The sequence below is a fragment of the Oncorhynchus gorbuscha genome, linkage group LG15 (assembly GCF_021184085.1).
Source record: "Oncorhynchus gorbuscha isolate QuinsamMale2020 ecotype Even-year linkage group LG15, OgorEven_v1.0, whole genome shotgun sequence".
NCBI classification, from domain to species: Eukaryota; Metazoa; Chordata; class Actinopteri; order Salmoniformes; family Salmonidae; genus Oncorhynchus; species Oncorhynchus gorbuscha.
Genome location: NC_060187.1, coordinates 4,421,590 through 4,441,491, shown reverse-complemented (window position 1 = coordinate 4,441,491; position 19,902 = coordinate 4,421,590). Strand labels below are relative to the sequence as shown.

General features: G+C 54.9%; 1 protein-coding gene across 1 annotated transcript in view; it reads left to right on the top strand.

Moving 5' to 3' along the window:
- Positions 1-19,902, top strand: part of LOC123996450 (sushi, nidogen and EGF-like domain-containing protein 1) — a 157,517-nt gene that overhangs the window by 71,374 nt on the left and 66,241 nt on the right. Inside the window, exons 7-10 of the mRNA XM_046299819.1 lie at positions 4,103-4,216; positions 14,715-14,828; positions 15,732-15,782; positions 16,001-16,108. Coding sequence (XP_046155775.1) covers positions 4,103-4,216; positions 14,715-14,828; positions 15,732-15,782; positions 16,001-16,108 — 387 coding nt within the window. The remainder of the gene's footprint in view (positions 1-4,102; positions 4,217-14,714; positions 14,829-15,731; positions 15,783-16,000; positions 16,109-19,902) is intronic.

Below are 19,902 nucleotides of genomic sequence, written 5' to 3'. Positions count from 1 at the left end.
CATCTAACCACCTCTAACCATCTAACCACCTCTAACCATCTAACCACCTTTAACCATCTAACCATCTAACCATCTAACCACCTCTAACCATCTAACCACCTCTAACCACCTCTAACCATCTAACCATCTAACCACCTCTAACCATCTAACCACCTCTAACCATCTAACCACCTCTAACCACCTAACCACCTCTAACCATCTAACCACCTCTAACCACCTCTAACCACCTCTAACCATCTAACCACCTCTAACCACCTCTAACCACATCTAACCACCTCTAACCACCTCTAACCATCTAACCACCTCTAACCACCTCTAACCATCTAACCAACTCTAACCACCTCTAACCATCTAACCACCTCTATCCACCTCTAACCATCTAACCACCTCTAACCACCTCTAACCATCTAACCACCTCTAACCACTCTAACCACCTCTAACCATCTAACCACCTCTAACCACCTCTAACCACCTAACCATCTAACCACCTCGAACCATCTAACCATCTAACCACCTCTAACCATCTAACCACCTCTAACCACCTCTAACCACCTCTAACCACCTAACCATCTAACCACCTCTAACCATCTAACCATCTAACCACCTCCTCTAACCACCTCTAACCATCTAACCACCTCTAACCATCTAACCACCTCTAACCACCTCTAACCATCTAACCACCTCTAACCACCTAACCATCTAACCACCTCTAACCATCTAACCACCTCTAACCACCTAACCACCTCTAACCACCTCTAACCATCTAACCACCTCTAACCATCTAACCACCTCTAACCACCTCTAACCATCTCTAACCACCTCTAACCACCTCTAACCATCTAACCACCTCTAACCACTCTAACCACCTCTAACCATCTAACCACCTCTAACCATCTAACCACCTCTATCCTAACCACCATCTAACCAACTACCATCTAACCACCATCTAACCAATCTAACCATCTATCCCAATACCACCATCTAACCAATCTAACCATCTAACACCATCTAACCACCTATCCCAACCACCATCTATCCCAACCAAACCATCTAACCACCTCTAACCATCTAACCATCTAACCATCTATCTAATACAACACCATCTAACCACCTCTAACCACCTCTAACCACCTCTAACCATCTAACCACCTCTAACCATCTAACCATCTATCCACCATCTATCCCAATACCACCATCTAACCACCTCTAACCACAACTATCTATCCCAATCTAACCATCTAACCACCTCTAACCACCTAACCATCTAACCACCTCTAACCATCTAACCACCTCTAACCACCACCATCTATCCCAATACCACCATCTAACCACCATCTAACCAATACTAACCATCTAACCACCTCTAACCACCTCTATCCCAACCATCTATCCCAACCACCCATCTATCCCAATCAACACCATCTAACCACCATCTATCCCAATAACCATCTATAACCACCATCTAACCACCTCTAACCATCTATCCCAATACAACACCATCTATCCAATACAACACCATCTAACCATCTAACCACCATCTAACCACCTCTAACCATCTATCCCAATACAACCCATCTAACCACCATCTAACCCAATACTAACACCATCTAACCACCTCTAACCATCTAACCATCTAACCACCATCTATCCCAATCTAACCATCTAACCAATACCATCTAACCACCTCTAACCACCTCTAACCATCTAACCATCTATCTCTAACCCATCTAACCACCTCTAACCATCTAACCACCATCTAACCACCACCATCTAACCACCATCTAACCACCATCTATCAATAACACCTCTATCCACCAACCAATACCTCTAACCACCAACCATCTATCCACCACCTATCTATCCCAATACAACACCATCTATCCCAATACAACACCATCTATCCCAATACAACACCATCTATCCCAATACAACACCATCTATCCCAATACAACACCATCTATCCCAATACAACACCATCTATCCCAATACAACACCATCTATCCCAATACAACACCATCTATCCCAATACAACACCATCTATCCCAATACAACACCATCTATCCCAATACAACACCATCTATCCCAATACAACACCATCTATCCCAATACAACACCATCTATCCCAATACAACACCATCTATCCCAATACAACACCATCTATCCCAATACAACACCATCTATCCCAATACAACACCATCTATCCCAATACAACACCATCTATCCCAATACAACACCATCTATCCCAATACAACACCATCTATCCCAATACATCTATCCCAATACAACACCATCTATCCCAATACAACACCATCTATCGCAATACAACACCATCTATCCCAATACAACACCATCTATCCCAATACAACACCATCTATCCCAATACAACACTATCAATACAACACCATCTATCCCAATACAACACCATCTATCCCAATACAACACCATCTATCCCAATACAACACCATCTATCCCAATACAACAATCACCATCTATCCCAATACAACACCATCTATCCCAATACAACACCATCTATCCCAATACAACACCATCTATCCCAATACAACACCATCTATCCCAATACAACACCATCTATCCCAATACAACACCATCTATCCCAATACAACACCATCTATCCCAATACAACACCATCTATCCCAATACAACACCATCTATCCCAATACAACACCATCTATCCCAATACAACACCATCTATCCCAATACAACACCATCTATCCCAATAATTCTATCCTAATACAACACCATCTATCTGCATACAACACCATCTATCCCAATACAACACCATCTATCCCAATACAACACCATCTATCTGATAATACACAAATCAAAATTATTTACTTGATCTATTCTATTACTTTGAGCCTGAATTTCAACTCTATTACAGCACCATCTATCCAACTCCCATCTATCATCTCTGTCCACTACCCCATCTCCCAATACAACTCCATCTACCCCCCATCCCTAATACTCCTGTTCTGCTCACTCCTTTCTTGACCCCAAATCAAAATTATTTACTTGATCTATTCTCTTTGAGCCTGAATTTCTGCTCCTCCCTGACCCCCTCCATCTCTCCACTGTCCCTGCTCCTCCCTGAACCCCCTCCCCTCCCTCTCTCTGCTCCTCCCTGACCCCCTCCCCTCCCTCTCTCTGCTCCTCCCTGACCCCCTCCCCTCCCTCTCTCTGCTCCTCCCTGACCCCCTCCCTCCCTCTCTCTGCTCCTCCCTGACCCCCTCCCCTCCCTCTCTCTGCTCCTCCCTGACCCCCCCTCCCTCTCTCTGCTCCTCCCTGACCCCCTCCCCTCCTTCTCTGCTGTCTCCCTGACCCCCTCCCCTCCCTCTCTCTGCTCCTCCCTGACCCCCTCCCCTCCCTCTCTCTGCTCCTCCCTGACCCCCCGCCCCTCCCTCTCTCTGCTCCTCCCTGAACCCCCTCCCCTCCCTCTCTCTGCTCCTCCCTGACCCCCCCCTCCCTCTCTCTGCTCCTCCCTGACCCCCTCCCCTCCTTCTCTGCTGTCTCCCTGACCCCCTCCCCTCCCTCTCTCTGCTCCTCCCTGACCACCCTCCCCTCCCTCTCTCTGCTGTCTCCCTGACCCCCTCCTCTCGCTCTCTGCTCCTCCCTGACCCCCTCCCCTCCCTCTCTGCTGTCTCCCTGACCCCCTCCTCTCTCTCTCTGCTCCTCCCTGACCCCCTCCTCTCTCTGTCTGCTCCTCCCTGACCCCCGCCCCTCCCTCTCTCTGCTGTCTCCCTGACCCCCTCCCCTCCCTCTCTCTGCTCCTCTCTCTGCTCCTCCCTGACCCCCCTCCCCTCCCTCCCTGCCTGCCTGCTGACTTGCTGCCTCTCCTCATTCCTGTGGAGACATATCTTCTCTAATAACTTTCACAGCCAGCAGCACATATTTTCAGGGTGAGGGGAGAGGCGTGGCGCATATATTAATCAGCTGAGTAAATATCCTGTGTGTGTGTGTGTGTGTGTGTGTGTGTGTGTGTGTGTGTGTGTGTGTGTGTGTGTGTGTGTGTGTGTGTGTGTGTGTGTGTGTGTGTGTGTGTGTGTGTGTGTGTGTGTGTGTGTGTGTGTGATTCTGCCTGCAGACATTGACGAGTGTAAAGACAGACCCTGCCTCAACGGAGCGCTGTGTGTGCCAGGTGTCGACAGCTTCACCTGTGTGTGTGAGAGTGGCTACTCTGGGACTCTGTGTGAGACAGGTGAGTTCAAAGGGGTCCTGGGAGGGGGGGTCATGTGTAGGGGATGGTGAGTCAACAGGGGTCCTGGGAGGGAGGGGGGGTCAGGTGTAGGGGATGGTGAGTCAACAGGGTTCCTGGGAGAGGGGGGGGTCAGGTGTAGGGGATGGTGAGTCAACAGGGGTCCTAGGAGGGAGGGGGTCAGGTGTAGGGGATGGTGAGTCAACAGGGGTCCTGGGAGAGGGGGGGTCAGGTGTAGGGGATGGTGAGTCAACAGGGGTCCTGGGAGGGGGTCAGGTGTAGGGGATGGTGAGTCAACAGGGGTTCTGGGAGAGGGGGGTCAGGTGTAGGGGATGGTGAGTCAACAGGGGTCCTGGGAGAGGGGGGTCAGGTGTAGGGGATGGTGAGTCAACAGGGGTCCTGGGGGGGGGGGTCAGGTGTAGGGGATGGTGAGTCAACAGGGGTCCTGGGAGAGGGGGGTCAGGTGTAGGCGATGGTGAGTCAACAGAGGTCCTGGGAGGGGGTCGGGTTTAGGGGATGGTGAGTCAACAGAGGTCCTGGGAGAGGGGGGGTCAGGTTTAGGGGATGGTGAGTCAACAGGGGTCCTGGGAGGGGGTCAGGTTTAAGGGATAGGCATCTCTCTCCCCAGAGGAAACGCTCTCTGCTCTCTGATTTACATCTCACCAGTCTGACAGATGTTACTTCATCCAGGGAGAGTTTCCATGAAGCCAACCTGTGTGGTCTGATTGATATCTTCTAGCGAGGAGACTGTTCAGCTGCAAACACATCAAATTCATATATCTGGTCGTCCTCTCTGGGGTTCCCCCTCCCCTCCCTCTCTTGGGGTCCCCCTCCCCTCCCTCTCTGGGGGTCCCCCTCCCCTCCCTCTCTGGGGGTCCCCCTCCCCTCCCTCTCTGGGGGTCCCCCCCCTCCCTCTCTGGGGGTCCCTGTCCCCCTCCCCTCCCTCTCTGGGGGTCCCCCTCCCCCTCCCTCTCTGGGGGTCCCCCTCCCCTCCCTATCTGGGGGTCCCTGTCCCCCTCCCTCCCTCTCTGGGGGTCCCTGTCCCCCTCCCCTCCCTCTCTGGGGGTCCCCCTCCCCTCCCTCTCTGGGGGTCCCTGTCCCCCTCCCCTCCCTCTCTGGGGGTCCCTGTCCCCCTCCCCTCCCTCTCTGGGGTCCCCCTCCCCTCCCTCTCTGGGGTCCCCCTCCCCTCCCTCTCTGGGGGTCCCTGTCCCCCTCCCTCTCTGGGGGTCCCCCTCCCCTCCCTCTCTGGTGGTCCCCCTCCCCTCCCTCTCTGGGGGTCCCTGTCCCCCTCCCCTCCCTCTCTGGGGTCCCTGTCCCCCTCCCTCCCTCTCTGGGGTCCCTGTCCCCCTCCCCTCCCTCTCTGGGGGTCCCTGTCCCCCTCCCTCTCTGGGGGTCCCTGTCCCCCTCCCCTCCCTCTCTGGGGGTCCCTGTCCCCCTCCCCCCTCTCCCCCCCCTCTCTCTGGGGTCCCCCTCCCCCTCCCTCCCTCTGGGGTCCCCCCCCCCCCTCTGGGGGTCCCCCTCCCCTCCTCTCTGGGGTCCCTGTCCCCCTCCCTCCCTCTCTGGGGTCCCTGTCCCCCCCCTCCCTCTCTGGGGGTCCCCCCCTCTCTGGGGTCCCCCCCCTCCCTCTCCCCCCCCTCTGGGGGTCCCCCCCCTCCCCGCCCTCTCTGGGGGGGGTCCCCCTCCCCCCCCTCTGGGGGTCCCCCTCCCTCTGGGGGTCCCTGTCCCCCTCCCCTCCCTCCCCCCTCCCCTCCCTCTTTGGGGGTCCCCCTCCCCCCCTGGGGTCCCCCCCCTCCCTCTTTGGGGTCCCCCTCCCCCTCCCTCTCTGGGGGTCCCCCCCCTCCCTCCCTCTCTGGGTCTCCTGTCCCCCTCCCCCTCTCTGGGGGTCCCCCTCCCCTCCCTCCCCCCTCCCCTCCCTCCCTGGGGGTCCCTGTCCCCCTCCCCTCCCTCTCTGCTGTCTCCCTGTCCCCCTCCCTCCCTCTCTGGGGGTCCCCTCCCCTCCCTCCTGGGGTCCCCCTCCCCCCTCTGTTGTCTCCCTGTCCCCCTGCCCTCCCTCTCTGGGGGTCCCCCTCCCCCTCCCTCTCTGCTGTCTCCCTGGGTCCCCCCCCTCCCCTCCCTCTCTGGTCTCCCTGTCCCCCTCCCCTCCCTCTCTGCTGTCTCCTGTCCCCCTCCCCCTCTCTGGGGGTCCCCCTCCCCTGTCCCCCTCCCCTCTCTTGGGGTCCCCTGTCCCCCCCCTCCCTCTCTGCTGTCTCCCTGGGGCTGTCCCTGTCCCCCTCCCTCCCTCTCTGCTGTCTCCCTGTCCCCCTCCCCTCCCTCTCTGCTCTCCCTGTCCCCCTCCCCTCCCTCTCTGGTCTCCCTGTCCCCCTCCCTCCCTCTCTGCTGTCTCCCTGTCCCCCCTCCCTCTCTGCTGTCCCCTGTCCCCGCCCTCCCTCTCTGCTGTCTCCCCTGTCCCCTCCCCTCCTGCTGTCTCCCTGTCCCCCCCCCCTCCCTCTCTGGGGTCCCCTGTCCCCCTCCCCTCCCTCTCTGGGTCCCCCCCCCCTCCTGGGGGTCCCCCTCCCCGTCCCCCCTCCCCTCCCTCTCTGGGGGTCCCCCTCCCCCCTCTCTGGGGGTCCCCCTCCCCTCCCTCTCTGGGGGTCCCTGTCTCCCTGTCCCCCTCCCCCTCCCTCCCCCTCCCCCTCTCCCTCTCTTGGGGTCCCTGTCCCCCTCCCCCTCCTGGTGGTCCCTCCCCCTCCCCCTCCCTCTCTGCTGTCTCCCTGTCCCCCTCCCCTCCCTCTCTGGGGGTCCCTGTCCCCCTCCCCTCCCTCTCTGCTGTCTCCCTGTCCCCTTCCCCTCCCTCTCTGGGGGTCCCTGTCCCCCTCCCCTCCCTCTCTGCTGTCTCCCTGTCCCCCTCCCTCCCTCCTGGGGTCCCCTCCCCTCCCTCTCTGGGGTCCCCCTCCCCTCCCTCTCTGCTGTCTCCCTGTCCCCCTCCCCTCCCTCTCTGCTGTCTCCCTGTCCCCCTCCCCCCTCTCTGCTGTCTCCCTGTCCCCCTCCCCTCCCTCTCTGCTGTCTCCCTGTCCCCTCCCTCCCTCTCTGCTGTCTCCCTGTCCCCCTCCCCTCCCTCTCTGCTGTCTCCCCTGTCCCCCTCCCCTCCCTCCCCCCCTCCCTCCCTCTCTGCTGTCTCCCTGTCCCCCTCCCCTCCCTCTCTGCTGTCTCCCTGTCCCCCTCCCTCCCTCTCTGCTGTCTCCCTGTCCCCCTCCCTCCCTCTCTGCTGTCTCCCTGTCCCCGTCCCCTCCCTCTCTGCTGTCTCCCTGTCCCCCTCCCCTCCCTCTCTGCTGTCTCCCTGTCCCCCTCCCCTCCCTCTGCTGTCTCCCTGTCCCCCTCCCCTCCCTCTCTGCTGTCTCCCTGTCCCCCTCCCCTCCCTCTCTGCTGTCTCCCTGTCCCCGTCCCCCCCTCTCTGCTGTCTCCCTGTCCCCGTCCCCTCCCTCTCTGCTGTCTCCCTGTCCCCCTCCCCTCCCTCTCTGGGGGTCCCCCTCCCCCCCTCTCTGGGGGTCCCCTCCCCCTCCCTCTCTGGGTGTCCCCCCCCTCTCTGGGGTCCCCCTCCCCGCCCTCTCTGGGGGTCCCCCTCCCCTCCCTCTCTGGGGGTCCCCCTCCCCCCCTCTCTGGGGGTCCCCCTCCCCCTCCCTCTGGGGGTCCCTGTCCCCCTCCCCTCCCTCTTTGGGGGTCCCCCTCCCCTCCCTCTCTGGGGGTCCCTGTCCCCTTCCCCTCCCTCTTTGGGGGTCCCTGTCCCCCTCCCCTCCCTCTCTGGGGGTCCCTGTCCCCCTCCCCCCCTCTCTGCTGTCTCCCTGTCCCCCTCCCCCTCCCTCTCTGGGGGTCCCTGTCCCCCCTCTGGGGGTCCCTGTCCCTCCTCCCTCTCTGCTGTCTCCCTGTCCCCTTCCCCTCCCTCTCTGGGGGTCCCTGTCCCCCTCCCCTCCCTCTCTGCTGTCTCCCTCCTCTCTGGGGTCCCCCTCCCCCCTCCCTCCCCCCCCTCCCCTCCCTCTCTGGGGTCCCCCCCCTCCCCTCCCTCTCTGGGGGTCCCCCTCCCCCTCCCCCTCCCTCCCCTCCCTCTGGGGTCCCCCTGTCCCCCTGCCCTCCCCTGTCCCCCTCTCCTCCCTCTGGGGTCCCTGTCCCCCCCCCCCCTTCCCCCCTCCCTCTCTGGGGGTCCCCCTCCCCCCCTCCCCCCCTCCCCCTCCCCTCTCCTCCCTGTCCCCCTGGGGGTCCCCCCCCTCCCCTCCCTCTCTGGGGGTCCCTGTCCCCCTCCCCCTCTCTGGGGGTCCCCTCCCCCTCCCTCCCTCTCTGGGGGTCCCCCCCCTCCCCCTCTCTGGGGTCCCCCCCCTCCCCCCCCCTGGGGGTCCCCCCCCCTGGGGCCTCCCCCCCCCCCCCCTCCCCTCCCTCCCCTCTCCCCCTGTCCCCCTCCCTCTCTGGGGTCCCCCTCCCCCCCTCCCTCTGGGGTCCCCCTCCCCCCCCTCTGGGGGTCCCCCTCCCCTCCCCTCCCTCTGGGGGTCCCCCTCCCCCTCCCTCCCCCTCTCTGGGGTCCCCCTCCCCTCCCTCTCTGGGGGTCCCCCTCCCTCCCCCTCCCCCTCCCTCCTCTCTGGGGTCCCTGTCCCCCTCCCCTCCCTCTCTGGGGGTCCCCCTGTCCCCCTCCCCTCCCTCTCTGGGGGTCCCCCTGTCCCCTCCCCTCCCCTCCCCCTCCCCTCTCTGGGGGTCCCTGTCCCCCCCCTCCCTCTCTGTTGTCTCCCTGTCCCCCTGCCCTCCCTCTCTGGGGGTCCCCCTCCCCTCCCTCTCTGCTGTCTCCCTGTCCCCTCCCCTCCCTCTCTGCTGTCTCCCTGTCCCCCTCCCCTCCCTCTCTGCTGTCTCCCTGTCCCCCTCCCCCTCCCTCTCTGCTGTCTCCCTGTCCCCCTCCCTCCCTCTCTGGGGGTCCCCTCCCCTCCCTCTCTGCTGTCTCCCTGTCCCCCTCCCCTCCCTCTCTGCTGTCTCCCTGTCCCCCTCCCTCCCTCTCTGCTGTCTCCCTGTCCCCCTCCCCTCCCTCTCTGCTGTCTCCCTGTCCCCGTCCCCTCCCTCTCTGCTGTCTCCCTGTCCCCCTCCCCTCCCTCTCTGCTGTCTCCCTGTCCCCCTCCCCTCCCTCTCTGCTGTCTCCCTGTCCCCCTCCCCTCCCTCTCTGCTGTCTCCCTGTCCCCCTCCCCTCCCTCTCTGCTGTCTCCCTGTCCCCCTCCCCTCCCTCTCTGCTGTCTCCCTGTCCCCCTCCCCTCCCTCTCTGGGGGTCCCCCTCCCCCTCCCTCTCTGGTCTCCCTGTCCCCCCTCCCTCTCTGGGTGTCCCCCCCCCCCCCTCTCTGGGGGTCCCCTCCCCGCCCTCTCTGGGGGTCCCCTCCCCTCCCTCTCTGGGGGTCCCCCTCCCCCCCCTCTCTGGGGGTCCCCCTCCCCTCCCTCTCTGGGGGTCCCTGTCCCCCTCCCCTCCCTCTTTGGGGTCCCCTCCCCTCCCTCTCTGGGGGTCCCTGTCCCCTTCCCTCCCTCTTTGGGGGTCCCTGTCCCCCTCCCCTCCCTCTCTGGGGGTCCCTGTCCCCCTCCCCTCCCTCTCTGCTGTCTCCCTGTCCCCCTCCCCTCCCTCTCTGGGGGTCCCTGTCCCCCTCCCCTCCCTCTCTGCTGTCTCCCTGTCCCCTTCCCCTCCCTCTCTGGGGGTCCCTGTCCCCCTCCCCTCCCTCTCTGCTGTCTCCCTGTCCCCCTCCCCTCCCTCTCTGGGGGTCCCCCTCCCCTCCCTCTCTGGGGGTCCCCCTCCCCTCCCTCTCTGTTGTCTCCCTGTCCCCCTGCCCTCCCTCTCTGGGGTCCCCCTCCCCTCCCTCTCTGCTGTCTCCCTGTCCCCTCCCCTCCCTCTCTGCTGTCTCCCTGTCCCCCTCCCCTCCCTCTCTGCTGTCTCCCTGTCCCCCTCCCCTCCCTCTCTGCTGTCTCCCTGTCCCCCTCCCCTCCCTCTCTGGGGTCCCCCTCCCCTCCCTCTCTGCTGTCTCCCTGTCCCCCTCCCCTCCCTCTCTGCTGTCTCCCTGTCCCCCTCCCCTCCCTCTCTGCTGTCTCCCTGTCCCCCCTCCCCTCCCTCTCTGCTGTCTCCCTGTCCCCGTCCCCTCCCTCTCTGCTGTCTCCCTGTCCCCCTCCCCTCCCTCTCTGCTGTCTCCCTGTCCCCCTCCCCTCCCTCTCTGCTGTCTCCCTGTCCCCCTCCCCTCCCTCTCTGCTGTCTCCCTGTCCCCCTCCCCTCCCTCTCTGCTGTCTCCCTGTCCCCGTCCCTCCCTCTCTGCTGTCTCCCTGTCCCCGTCCCCTCCCTCTCTGCTGTCTCCCTGTCCCCCTCCCCTCCCTCTCTGCTGTCTCCCTGTCCCCCTCCCCTCCCTCTCTGGGGGTCCCCCTCCCCTCCCTCTCTGCTGTCTCCCTGTCCCCTCCCCTCCCTCTCTGCTGTCTCCCTGTCCCCCTCCCCCCTCTCTGCTGTCTCCCTGTCCCCCTCCCTCCCTCTCTGCTGTCTCCCTGTCCCCCTCCCCTCCCTCTCTGCTGTCTCCCTGTCCCCGTCCCCTCCCTCTCTGCTGTCTCCCTGTCCCCGTCCCCTCCCTCTCTGCTGTCTCCCTGTCCCCCTCCCCTCCCTCTCTGCTGTCTCCCTGTCCCCCTCCCCTCCCTCTCTGGGGGTCCCCGTCCCCTCCCTCTCTGCTGTCTCCCTGTCCCCCTCCCTTCCCTCTCTGCTGTCTCCCTGTCCCCCTCCCTTCCCTCTCTGCTGTCTCCCTGTCCCCGTCCCCTCCCTCTCTGCTGTCTCCCTGTCCCCCTCCCTTCCCTCTCTGCTGTCTCCCTGTCCCCGTCCCCTCCCTCTCTGCTGTCTCCCTGTCCCCCTCCCTTCCCTCTCTGCTGTCTCCCTGTCCCCCTCCCTTCCCTCTCTGCTGTCTCCCTGTCCCCCTCCCTCTCTGCTGTCTCCCTGTCCCCCTCCCTTCCCTCTCTGCTGTCTCCCTGTCCCCCTCCCTTCCCTCTCTGCTGTCTCCCTGTCTCCCTGTCTCCCCCCTCCCCCTCTCTGCTGTCTCCCTGTCCCCCTCCCTTCTGCTGTCTCTGTCTCCCTCCCTCTCTGCTGTCTCCCTGTCTCCCCTCCCTCTCTGCTGTCTCCCTGTCCCCCTCCCTTCCCTCTCTGCTGTCTCCCTGTCTCCCCTCCCTCTCTGCTGTCTCCCTGTCTCCCCTCCCTTCTGCTGTCTCCCTGTCCCCGTCCCCTCCCTCTGTGTCTCCCCCCCTCCCTTCCCTCTGCTGTCTCCCTGTCTCCCCTCCCTCTCTGCTGTCTCCCTGTCTCCCCTCCCTCTCTGCTGTCTCCCTGTCCCCGTCCCCTCCCTCTCTGCTGTCTCCCTGTCCCCCTCCCTTCCCTCTCTGCTGTCTCCCTGTCTCCCCTCCCTCTCTGCTGTCTCCCTGTCCCCGTCCCCTCCCTCTCTGCTGTCTCCCTGTCCCCGTCCCCTCCCTCTCTGCTGTCTCCCTGTCCCCGTCCCCTCCCTCTCTGCTGTCTCCCTGTCCCCGTCCCCTCCCTCTCTGCTGTCTCCCTGTCCCCGTCCCCTCCCTCTCTGCTGTCTCCCTGTCCCCCTCCCTTCCCTCTCTGCTGTCTCCCTGTCTCCCCTCCCCTCCATCCCTGCTGCTCGTCCCTGGTCCTGGTCTTTCACTAAATGATGGGTTATTGATGATACATATTAGATCGTGTATTAGATCCTGTACATATTAGATCCTGCATTAGATCCTGTATTAGATCCTGTACATATTAGATCCTGTAGTAGATCCTGTATTAGATCCTGTACATATTAGATCCTGTATTAGATCCTGTATTAGATCCTGTACATATTAAATCCTGTACATATTAGATCCTGTAGTAGATCCTGTACATATTAGATCCTGTACTTATTAGATCCTGTAGTAGATCCTGTACATATTAGATCCTGTATTAGATCCTGTATTAGATCCTGTACATATTAGATCCTGCATTAGATCCTGTATTAGATCCTGTACATATTAGATCCTGTATTAGATCCTGTATTAGATCCTGTACATATTAGATCCTGTATTAGATCCTGTACATATTAGATCCTGTAGTAGATCCTGTACATATTAGATCCTGTATTAGATCCTGTACATATTAGATCCTGTATTAGATCCTGTACATATTAGATCCTGTAGTAGATCCTGTACATATTAGATCCTGCATTAGATCCTGTATTAGATCCTGTACATATTAGATCCTGTATTAGATCCTGTATTAGATCCTGTACATATTAGATCCTGTAGTAGATCCTGTACATATTAGATCCTGTACATATTAGATCCTGTACATATTAGATCCTGTATTAGATCCTGTATTAGATCCTGTACATATTAGATCCTGTATTAGATCCTGTATTAGATCCTGTACATATTAGATCCTGTACATATTAGATCCTGTACATATTAGATCCTGTATTAGATCCTGTACATATTAGATCCTGTAAATATTATATCCTGTACATATTAGATCCTGTACATATTAGATCCTGTAAATATTAGATCCTTTATTAGATCCTGTACATATTAGATCCTGCATTAGATCCTGTACATATTAGATCCTGTATTAGATCCTGTACATATTAGATCCTGTAGTAGATCCTGTACATATTAGATCCTGTACATATTAGATCCTGTATTAGATCCTGTACATATTAGATCCTGTATTAGATCCTGTATTAGATCCTGTACATATTAGATCCTGTACATATTAGATCCTGTACATATTAGATCCTGTACATATTATAATCTACATGTTATACTGTACAGTACTGTATAATACTATATAATACTATATAATACTGTACAGTGCTGTATAATACTATATAATACTTTATAATACTGTACAGTACTGTATAATACTATATAATACTGTACAGTACTGTATAATACTATATAATACTATATAATACTGTACAGTGCTGTATAATACTATATAATACTATATAATACTGTACAGTGCTGTATAATACTATATAATACTATTATATCCTGCTGTACGTTTAATGAACTACTGTTTCTACATGGGAGCAGATTGCACCTTAATACCAGACAGCTGGTAAGTAAAATACGTTCCCTAATCCAGCTCTGTGTTTTAGGAGATCAACACACAGACAACAAAACACTATGCCGTTCCACTGAACAAAGATGAATAGGAGAGGTTCCTTTGACGGGATATTAATTACTAGCTAGAAAATGTGGCTATTCCAAATCCCATTTAGAGTATATCAACTTACACCTTCAATAGTTGCTGATTGTCCCTCTTGTCTCCCTCTTGACCTCCTCTTGACTCCCTCTTGACTCCCTCTTGACCTCCTCTTGACCTCCTCTTGACTCCCTATTGACTCCCTCTTGACTCCCTCTTGACTCCCTCTTGAACTCCTCTTGACTCCCTCTTGACTCCCTCTTGACCTCCTCTTGACCTCCTCTTGACTCCCTATTGACTCCCTCTTGACTCCCTCTTGACTCCCTCTTGACCTCCTCTTGACCTCCTCTTCACCTCCTCTTGACTCCCTCTTGACCTCCTCTTGACCTCCTCTTGACCTCCTCTTGACTCCCTATTGACTCCCTCTTGACTTCCTATTGACTCCCTCTTGACCTCCTCTTGACCTCCTCTTGACTCCCTATTGACTCCCTATTGACTCCCTCTTGACTCCCTCTTGACCTCCTCTTGACCTCCTCTTGACTCCCTCTTGACTCCCTCTTGACTCCCTATTGACTTCCTATTGACTCCCTCTTGACCTCCTCTTCTTGACTCCCTCTTGACTGCCTATTGACTTCCTATTGACTCCCTCTTGACCTCCTCTTGACTCCCTATTGACTCCCTCTTGACTGCCTATTGACTTCCTATTGACTCCCTCTTGACCTCCTCTTGACTCCCTATTGACTCCCTCTTGACTCCCTCTTGACCTCCTCTTGACTTCTTCTCTTCCTCTTGACTCCTTCTTGACTCCATCTTGACTCCCTCTTGACTCCCTCTTGACTTCAGTTTTCTCTTCAATTCGTGCACCTTGGAGCTAGTGTCATTGTTCCCTTCCCTAATCCATTTCAAATCAAATCAAATTGTATTGGTCACATACACATGGTTAGCAGATGTTAATGCTAGTGTAGCGAAATGCTTGTGCTTCTAGTTCCGACAATGCAGTAATAACCAACGAGTAATCTAACTAACAATTCCAAAACTACTACCTTATAGACACAAGTGTAAAGGGATAAAGAATATATACATAAAGATATATGAATGAGTGATGGTACAGAACGACATAGGCAAGATGCAGTAGATGGTATCGAGTACAATATATACATATGAGATGAGTAATGTAGGGTATGTAAACATTATATAAAGTGGCTAAGTGATACATTGATTACATTCATAATTTCCATTATTAAAGTGGCTAGATCCCCCCCCCCCACATTGATGAATTGGGCTTGATGTTCTTGTTGTGTTTGTACGGTTACATTCCAGACATGGACGAGTGTTATTCCCAGCCCTGCCTGAATGGAGGACAGTGTAAAGACCAGGTGAATAGTTACAACTGCACCTGTCCTGTTGCCTTCACCGGGACACACTGTGAAACAGGTGAGGCTACTGATCCATCTCTCCTTCTTTCAACAGGAAGTACTATTCAACTGACTACTAATCCTGCCAGTTAGCACCAGCTAGACAGTGTCTCTCTCTCTCTCTCTCTCTCTCTCTCTCTCTCTCTCTCTCTCTCTCTCTCTCTCTCTCTCTCTCTCTCTCTCTCTCTCTCTCTCTCTCTCTCTCTCTCTCTCTCTCTCTCTCTGTCTCTCTCTCTCTCTCTCTCTCTCTCTCTCTCTCTCTCTCTCTCTCTCAATTTCCCCTCATGTTAAGAACAACGATTCGTGATAGAAAATGTTACCATTGGCGGCCGGCAAGTTCTACTTCCTGCTCTCTGTTTGGCTTCCTGTAATAGATTTAAAATGTTTTGTTTCCTTCAACTGAGAGGGCAAGGCAAGAAACAAAACCTGACGAACCCTCACTCTGGGAGGATGAGATGGGTGAGGCTCTGTCACAAAACGGCAACCTATTCCTTTTATAGGTCACTACTTTTTAACCAGAGCATTGTAGCGCACTAGAAAGGAAATGAGGGTGCCATTTGGGAGCACGATGAGCGTGGCTAGGAGCTCTGTGTCAGAGTGACCCGATGGTTTTGTTTTAAAAGTTTTTTTTACAGGCGTCGTCTGTTTTCACAGCCTCTGCAACGGTGTGGTTAGCTAATGGCTGAGAGAGGAGGCCTGGGCTCTAGGCTTCTCCACTAAAGAGCAACAACAACACAAAACAGATAGAAAGAAAGAAAGAAAGAAAGAAAGAAAGAAAGAAAGAAAGAAAGAAAGAGCTGCCTTTGTGTAATATTGATGTGGTGTAGTTGTAGTATGTGAGGCATTTTCTCCTTGCCTGAATAATTATTAGACTCAACATTTTCCGCTAGAAAGCCCTGAAACCTGCAATTTTCTTTCATAGAGTTGGTGGTGGTGAATTCATCATTGGCTCCTCAAACTGACAATCAAACAGGTAAAAGAGGGAATCTTTTCTTATTCATCTTTTTTAAATTATTATTGAAAACACTTCTTACAAAGTACGGTACTTGCCTGTTCCCCATGTGTGTTGTTTTTGCATCACACACCGTCTTGCCCTAGCAGCCCTGGTATCGGCATTTAACCCACATCAACTGTTATAAATCTGTGTCCAGGCGCATCCTAAAACGTCCATCTTTGTCCTCTGTCTTGCAGTGTCTTGTAAAGGGGAGGGCTGTGAGAAGCGTCCGACCTGTGAATACCTCGGCCCTGGGAACCACAACTGTACCTGCATCCAGGGTTTCTATGGTGACCACTGTGAAGGTAGATACCGAAACCAAAAGCCTCAGCTACAGATGTTGGAACTTAATTTGACCAGTATTGTCACAGCAAAAAGAAACGTTTTAGTCCATAATGTTGCTGGAATGGTGGTTAGGCAATTAGCTGGGCAAAATTAGACTAATCGTGTGTTAGTGCGGGATTTCAGTGAATTTATGTCAATCATAAAGCTCATCTGCACCTCCTGCTGTGCAGGAAAATTCTCAGTAGTAAAGGAGTGGTTGAATTAAGATCATACATCTGTAAGTAGGCAACTCTAGCTGGACAGAGAGGTGTGATGAGAGGAGGGACAAGCTACAATATATTATTTGTTATCCCACAGGTAGTTGACCTGAGTCTGCTCTAGTTGAAGACAGTAGGACAGGAAGTGGACCTGAGTCTGCTCTAGTTGAAGACAGTAGGACAGGAAGCTACAGACAGGTAGTGGACCTGAGTCTGCTCTAGTTGAAGACAGTAGGCCAGGAAGCTACAGACAGGTAGTGGACCTGAGTCTGCTCTAGCTGAAGACAGTAGGACAGGAAGCTACAAACAGGTAGTGGACCTGAGTCTGCTCTAGCTGAAGACAGTAGGACAGGTACAGTTATCGTGCAGAAGGCAGTTGGACAAGTTCAGTGTAGACAAAAGAGGGACTAGCTAGCTATCCTGCTAGTAGCTGCATAGGAGGGAATGTGTGGAGCTGTGTCTGTGAGAAGGTGAGAGTCTGTTCTATTCTGCTGTGATGATTGACGATGTTAATTATCACCACAGTTATCTGAACCGTGCCCTGTTTACGACGGGATCCTGGGCAACAACAGTCGCTTGATGTCGGAAATGATTTCTTTATGGCCCGCTTTATTAGTTTACCAATAAGGGGAAGTGCTGCTTTGTCTAGACTTGAAAGGATATGGGGCCTCTGTGTTTATGGGCTGGACCTCATGCTTGGTATTAGTAGTTTCATCAGACATGGCTGGTATAATATGCCTTGCAGCAGGGCAGCAGAGCTCTGACTCTGGCCTGAGTCCCAAATGGCACCCTAAGTCCCTACGTAGTGCACTACTTCTGGTCAAAGATAATGCACTAAAGTATGGAACATGGTGCTGTTCGGGACACAGCCTCTGCCACTTGCTCCTCCAAAAGCTCTTTAATATTATGTCAGGCATTGCAGATTCACGCTACTCCTCACCCTTGAGCTGAAATAACTATCAAGGCTTATATAGAGTCTCCTAAATCTCCCAAATACTTTCCTGCCTGGCTCACTTGGAAGGCCCTGTGGAAAAAAAGAGCAGGATACTCAGAGAGAGAGCGAGTAGGTCGCAGGAGAGGAGAGAGAGAAGGTAGCGGGAGAGGAGAGAGAAGGTAGTGGGAGCGAGAAGGTAGCGGGAGAGGAAGGAGAGAAGGTAGCGGGAGAGAGAAGGTAGCGGGAGAGAGAATGTAGGGGGAGAAGAAGGAGAGAAGGTAGCGGGAGAGAGAATGTAGCGGGAGAGGAAGGAGAGAAGGTAGCGGGAGAGAGAAGATAGCGGGAGAGGAAGGAGAGAAGGTAGCGGGAGAGAGAAGGTAGCGGGAGAGGAAGGAGAGAAGGTAGCGGGAGAGAGAAGGTAGCGGGAGAGAGAATGTAGCGGGTGAGAGAAGGTAGTGGGAGAGAGAAGGTAGTGGGAGAGGAAGGAGAGAGAGAAGGTAGCGGGAGAGAGAAGGTAGCTGGAGAGAGAAGGTAGCGAGAGAGAGAAGATAGCGGGAGAGAGAAGGTAGTGAGAGAGAGAAGGTAGCGGGAGAAAGAAGGTAGCGGGAGAGGAAGGAGAGAGAGAGGTAGCGGGAGAGAGAAGGTAGCGGAAAAGAGAAGGTAGCAGGAGAGGAAGGAGAGAGAGAATGTAGCGGTGGAGGAAGGAGAGAGAGAAGGTAGCGGGAGAGAGAAGGTAACAGGAGAGGAAGGAGAGAGAGAAGGTAGCGGGAGAGGAAGGAGAGAGAGAAGGTAGCGGGAGAGGAAGGAGAGAGAGAAGGCAGCGGGAGAGAGAAGGTAGCGGGAGAGGAAGGAGAGAGAGGTAGCGGGAGAGAGAAGGTAGCGGGAGAGAGAAGGTAGCGGGAGAGAGAAGGTAGTGGGAGAGGAAGGAGAGAAGGTAGCGGGAGAGAGAAGGTAGCTGGAGAGAGAAGGTAGCGGGAGAGGAAGGAGAAAGAGAAGATAGCAGGAGAGGATGGAGAGAGAGAAGGTAGCGGGAGAGAGAAGGTAGCGGGAGAGAGAAGGTAGCAGGAGAGGAAGGAGAGAGAGAAGGTAGCAGGAGTGGAAGGAGAGAGAGAAGGTAGCGGGAGAGGAAGGAGAGAGAGAGGTAGCGGGAGAGAGAAGGAGAGAGAAAGGAAGCGGGAGAGGAAAGAGAGAGAGAGGAAGCGGGAGAGGAAAGAGAGAGAGAGGAAGCGGGAGAGGAAAGAGAGAGAGAGGAAGCGGGAGAGGAAAGAGAGAGAGAGGAAGCGGGAGAGGAAAGAGAGAGAGAAGGTAGCGCGACACAGGACGGGAGGAGAACCGCCTAATCAACCTCCTAGATCAAAGAGAATGTGGATGTCCAAACACACACACACAACACACCCTGTTCCTTATATAGTGCACTACATGGCCCGGGCCCTGTTCCCTATATAGTGCACTACTTGGCCCGGGCCCTGTTCCCTATATAGTGCACTACTTGGCTCGGGCCCTGTTCCCTATATAGTGCACTACTTGGTCGGGGCCCATTGGCTGGCTGTGAACTATATATATGGTGCCATTGGCTGGTTGAGAACTATATAAATGGTGCCATTGGCTGGTTGTGAACTATATATATGGTGCCATTGGCTGGTTGTGAACTATATAAATGGTGCCATTGGCTGGTTGTGAACTATATATATGGTGCCATTGGCTGGTTGTGAACTATATAAATGGTGCCATTGGCTGGTTGTGAACTATATATATGGTGCCATTGGCTGGTTGTGAACTATATAAATGGTGCCATTGGCTGGTTGTGAACTATGTATATAGTGCCATTGGCTGGTTGTGAACTATATATATGGTGCCATTGGCTGGTTGTGAACTATATAAATGGTGCCATTGGCTGGTTGTGAACTATGTATATAGTGCCATTGGCTGGTTGTGAACTATATATATAGTGCCATTGGCTGGTTGTCAACTATATACAGTGCCTTGCGAAAGTATTCGGCCCCCTTTAACTTTGCGACCTTTTGCCACATTTCAGGCTTCAAACATAAAGATATAAAACTGTATTTTTTTGTGTGAAGAATCAACCACAAGTGGGACACAATCATGAAGTGGAACGACATTTATTGGATATTTCAAACTTTTTTAACAAATCAAAAACTGAAAAATTGGACGTGCAAAATTATTCAGCCCCCTTAAGTTAATATTTGTAGCGCCACCTTTTGCTGCGATTACAGCTGTAAGTCGCTTGGGGTATGTCTCTATCAGTTTTGCACATCGAGAGACTGACATTTTTTCCCATTCCTCCTTGCAAAACAGCTCGAGCTCAGTGAGGTTGGATGGAGGGCATTTGTGAACAGCAGTTTTCAGTTCTTTCCACAGATTCTCAATTGGATTCAGGTCTGGACTTTGACTTGGCCATTCTAACACCTGGATATGTTTATTTTTTAACCATTCCATTGTAGATTTTGCTTTATGTTTTGGATCATTGTCTTGTTGGAAGACAAATCTCCATCCCAGTCTCAGGTCTTTTGCAGACTCCATCAGGTTTTCTTCCAGAATGGTCCTGCATTTGGCTCCATCCATCTTCCCATCAATTTTAACCATCTTCCCTGTCCCTGCTGAA